At 60.6% G+C, this 4,173-nt stretch overlaps 1 protein-coding gene across 1 annotated transcript; it reads right to left on the reverse strand.

Moving 5' to 3' along the window:
- Window positions 1-2,212: 2,212 nt before the first annotated feature.
- EIF1 (eukaryotic translation initiation factor 1) lies at window positions 2,213-3,939 on the reverse strand. Its single transcript, XM_002719384.6, has 4 exons — window positions 3,765-3,939; window positions 2,931-3,094; window positions 2,742-2,843; window positions 2,213-2,430 (listed from the first exon to the last, which is right to left on the reverse strand). The coding sequence occupies exons 1-4, from the start codon at window positions 3,793-3,795 to the stop codon at window positions 2,386-2,388; spliced, it is 342 nt and encodes a 113-aa protein (XP_002719430.1). The 5' UTR covers window positions 3,796-3,939; the 3' UTR covers window positions 2,213-2,385.
- Between the last annotated feature and the right edge of the window lie 234 nt (window positions 3,940-4,173).

Here is a 4,173-nt window from a genome sequence, read left to right on the forward strand (position 1 = left end):
ACAGGGGATGGCTCTGAGGGGGTGCTGGTGACCAGGCAATGGCTTAAACTGTGGCACAATCCCTGCCCCTTGGCTCGGTTTTAGCCACTTAGATGAATTGCGGTGTGGCTTCGGCTGACCAGTTTTCACTGTGTACGGAAGGTCATTTTAAGAAATGTCTGTGACAGTGTGCTCTTGTTGTGGGAGGGAGGGCAGGGGCTGGAGGGCTGGGGCCTGAGCCGCGGGGCTGGGCAGGGCTCTGAGGGCCGCCTTCACCCCATTCTCCCTCATGGTATGGTCTGAGGGTCTGAGCTTGCGGCTGGCCCACTCCCTCTCAGCGGCCGTTCCTCCCACGTCTGCTGCTCCCTTCTCTTACTTTGCAGGCTGCATCAGCCTCACTGGTCCTGCTCCCCAACAGGGCTCATGTGTCCCTGCTGTGAAACGAGGGAGGCGATGTCCCTGGGGTGCCGAGCACGGGTCCTGCTCCAGCCAGTTCCGGCTCTCAGCTTCTCATAGGCACCGGTTCCCATTCCTGCAGGGCGCGTTCCCTCCACCTGGAATACACGGCTTCAGAGGGCTCCTCCTTTGGGTCTTCCTGGTGCCCGTGGTTGAGGGTGTGAGTGGCTCTCTGGCCAAGCCAGTGACACCTGGGTCCTGTGTCCAGGCTGTGCTGATCCACATCCCCTCCAGATATCAGCTTCCCCAGCGCAGCACTCTGCCACCTGAGGTTAAGTTGCTGCCTGCAAACGCCAGCATCCCCACACAGGTGCCAAGTCCACCTGCTCCACTCCCACTCCAGCCTCCTAGGGCCCCTGGGAAAGCAGCAGCAAATGGCCCAAGTACTTGGGCACTTGCCACCTACATGGGAGACCCAAATAGGAGCTCCTGGTTCCCAGCTTCGGCCTGGCCCAGCCCTGGTCATTATAGCCATTTGGGGAGTGAACTGGTGGATGGAGCCAACTCCACCTTTCAAAATAAAAACATTAAGGAACTCTGAACGCTGTCTGCAGCGGGTTCTCAGCGAGGCCCCACTCTCCCTGGGAGTCTCATTTCCTCACCCACCCAGTGCTTTTGCTGCTTCAGCCCTCACACACACCTGAGGGTGCACTGGCCGGCTCAGGGCACCCAGATCTCACCACTCCCTCAGATCAGTGTATGTGGGGTTCCACAGGCAGCGTCAGCTTCACCTGGGAACAACCCATCCTGCAGAATCTCGGGTGGCTCCAGGCTGTCCCGGCTTGGCCTCAACTCCAACCTTTTACCTACAAAAGGCTCTGTGCAGGGAACACCTTTGTTTAAGAGTGGACACAGGGCACTCACTATTACACTGGTAGGGACGGCCTCCCAACGTGAAGTCCCAGCTCCGCAATCAGCAGACAAGTTCACTGCTGGAAACACACTCGGACTTTCCTGGGAGTTTGCAGGCCCCGGGTCAAGGGCCCCTGTCTTCTGTCACCGCCCTGGGAAGCTCCTCCACGCCCAAGCTCAGCTGCCACTGTACCACTGGGCTACCAGCCAGGCAGCCTGGCTTCTAACATCCACGCAGCAGTGTCACCCGGGGGGGGGGGGCACACGCTCGCCAGAGGCTTTCCTGGCCGCCCAGCTGAGGGCAAAGGCTGCGGGTGCAGAACCCCCACCCCCGGCCACCCCCGCACATACCCAAGGCTGACTACACACATGAAGTCGAATCTGCACGTCACATGTTTCTGAAAACAAGTTTTATTTAAATAATGATCTTAAATACATCACATAACATTAAAACTGAAGGCAAAAACCAAAAACCAGTTTGTTACTTCACGTGGCATCAGGAAGCTGGTGCTAGTTAGGTGGCAAGCTCTACAGCTAGCTCGAACTGATGACATCGCTCAGAATTTGTTCCCTTGTCCTCACACTGGTGTCTGGACACCCCCCGGCTAGGGTACGGCTGGTCACCTCACCGGAGGGAGGGTGGCCTCTGAACTCCACGTGTGTTCTGTTCACCTGGCCCGGCCGGGGGCGCCAGGCCACCTTACCTCTCTAGCGGTGCAGCTGCTGCTGCTGCCGCACCCATCCCCAGCCTCACTGAGGGTTGGGAAGGTGGTGGCATCTCCTAGGGCAGGGCGGGCGAGGAGCTTCTGCCAGACACAGCCGTCTCTGACCTCGGGGCTGCGGGCTTGGCTGTTTCAGGCTGGACACCGCCAGGCGCCTACTGCTTGACCTCGGTTTAAATGAGGGACTTCAAGACTAGACAGCATGGCTCTTTTCAGTTTATTGCATGAAGGAGTTACACTAGTCCAAGTTAAAAGCGGACCCCAAATGGTTACATCATACAAGCTGTGAGGTTTTTAAACTTGTGACAAGGGACAGAAGGGCAATTCTACTCATCGCAAGGAAATCCTCACTTAAGCTTCTGTGAGCCACAAGCACTTAAAACCCATGAACCTTCAGCTGGTCGTCCTTAGCCAGTCCAATCTGCAAAGAGAAGAGCGCAAGGACGTTACGGAGGGCGCAGGGGGAGCCGCACTGCACAGCTCAGAGCGCGAGACCCCGGGCCTCCCATGATTCCCAGTGAGGACGAGAATGTGGACATGCCTCAACTTCAGCCAGGTCCAACGATGCCAACAAGACTTTAGTACTTAACTGGCAAAGGCAGACAAATCCCCTGTTTTTAAATGTGTATTCGTCTAGCCACATCAAGGCTCATTCTCCTTGCTATGCAAACTTCTGCCCAGCAGAACCGGAAGACTGAGAACCAGTGGCAGCCGGGGCGCTGCTGCACTCACCTCGACCAGGAACTGGCATATGTTCTTGCGCTGGTCACCCTGCAGCTGAATCACTTCTCCATATTCCGGATGCTCAATCACAGTACCATTGCAGGCAAACTTCTGCAAGCACAAACCCAGTCAGGAGTCAGGACACGCCCCGCCCGGGCGCCCTCCCGCCCCTGCCCAGGACCAGCGGGCCTTTCCCACCTTCTTAAACGCCTTCACTAGTTTCTTTTTATCGTAATCATCAGCGATCCCTTGGACAGTAGTAAGGGTCTTCCTGCCGTTTCTCTGTTGAATTCTTATATGGATATAATCCTCAGTGCCAGCAGGAAGCAGGTCATCACCCTTACTTGCATCAGCAAAGGGGTCTAGGGAGGAAAGAGAAGGGCGTTGGGGCTTGTCCTGGGTCAGATGCCACTGCCACCCTCCCGCCGGGTCTTCTGTGCGCCAGCAACGTCAGGGCGATGCATGGTTCGGAACAGGTCGGCCTGGGATGGCCGGTTCCCCGGGCCTGGAGAAAGCCTGGGCCTCTCACCCGAGACCCGCCCTCCGAAGCCGATCACGTGTCGTCAGAGCCCGGGCTGGCAGGCTGCGCCCCACCCGGCTGATGCAACCGGCCGGAACCTGGGCCCCAGAGGCGGGGCCAGGCTTGCCAGCCCTATTGGCGGGCTCCGCTGTCACTTAGGGCTGGCGCCGCCTTTCACTCCCGGCCCCGTGACAACGGCGAGTGACGTGCCGGACGTGACGCAGGGCTGGCGGGAGGGGGCGGGTGTGGCCCGAGGAGGTCCAGGAGCCATTAGTAAATGCGCCACCCGAGACGCCGGGCCCGCCCAAGGGCTGACCTCCCGCCGGCTTCTTCCGGTCGCGCTCGGGAACCGACCCCAGGTCCCTGTCCGAGGCCTCGCCGCCGCACCCGCCCGATGTCTCCCCTCCGCCCGAGCTTCCAGAGGCCCGAAACGCCGGGCAGCTTCCGGGGCCCCTTGGGCGGGCCCGGCGCCTCGCTCTCCCACCAGGGCCCGCGGCCTGTCCCGTGCTTACCGAAAGAGTGGAGGTTCTGGATAGCGGACATACGATACGATTCCTTTTCCTCGGTGGAAACGGCCTGCGGAAGGCTGCGGCGGGAGAAGGCGGGCGGGGGGGACGGAGCGTCGGGAAGCGAGGGGGCTCGAGGGGGAGGCTGCTGAGTCCTCGGCGGCGGCTCAGTGACTGGGGCGGAGGGGCGGCGCCTGTATTCACTTATATAGCCTCCCCTGTGACGCCAGCGCGCTGCCCTCACGTCCTGGTCCCACCCACGGCGTCGCGCTCCCAGGCGCCCTGGCGCCGCCTCTTCCAATTGGCCCGGGGGCGGGGACGTGGGACGGCGCTTGCGCAGGAAAGCTGCGGCAGGAGGGCGGGAGGGGGAGGGAAGGCGTGGTCCTCCCGCGCGCCTGCGCGGTGCGGGTGGACG

The sequence above is a fragment of the Oryctolagus cuniculus genome, chromosome 17 (assembly GCF_051225735.1).
Source record: "Oryctolagus cuniculus isolate XC-2025 breed Fujian yellow rabbit chromosome 17, ASM5122573v1, whole genome shotgun sequence".
NCBI lineage: Eukaryota > Metazoa > Chordata > Mammalia > Lagomorpha > Leporidae > Oryctolagus > Oryctolagus cuniculus.

Coding starts and splice junctions, on each gene's coding strand:
- EIF1 (XM_002719384.6), bottom strand. CDS start 3,795: ATGTCCGCTATCCAGAACCTCCACTCTTTCG. Junction 3,095..3,764: donor CCAGAACCTCCACTCTTTCG/GTAAGCACGGGA, acceptor TTTCCTCCCTAG/ACCCCTTTGCTGATGCAAGT. Junction 2,431..2,741: donor TATGCCAGTTCCTGGTCGAG/GTGAGTGCAGCA, acceptor TTCTCTTTGCAG/ATTGGACTGGCTAAGGACGA.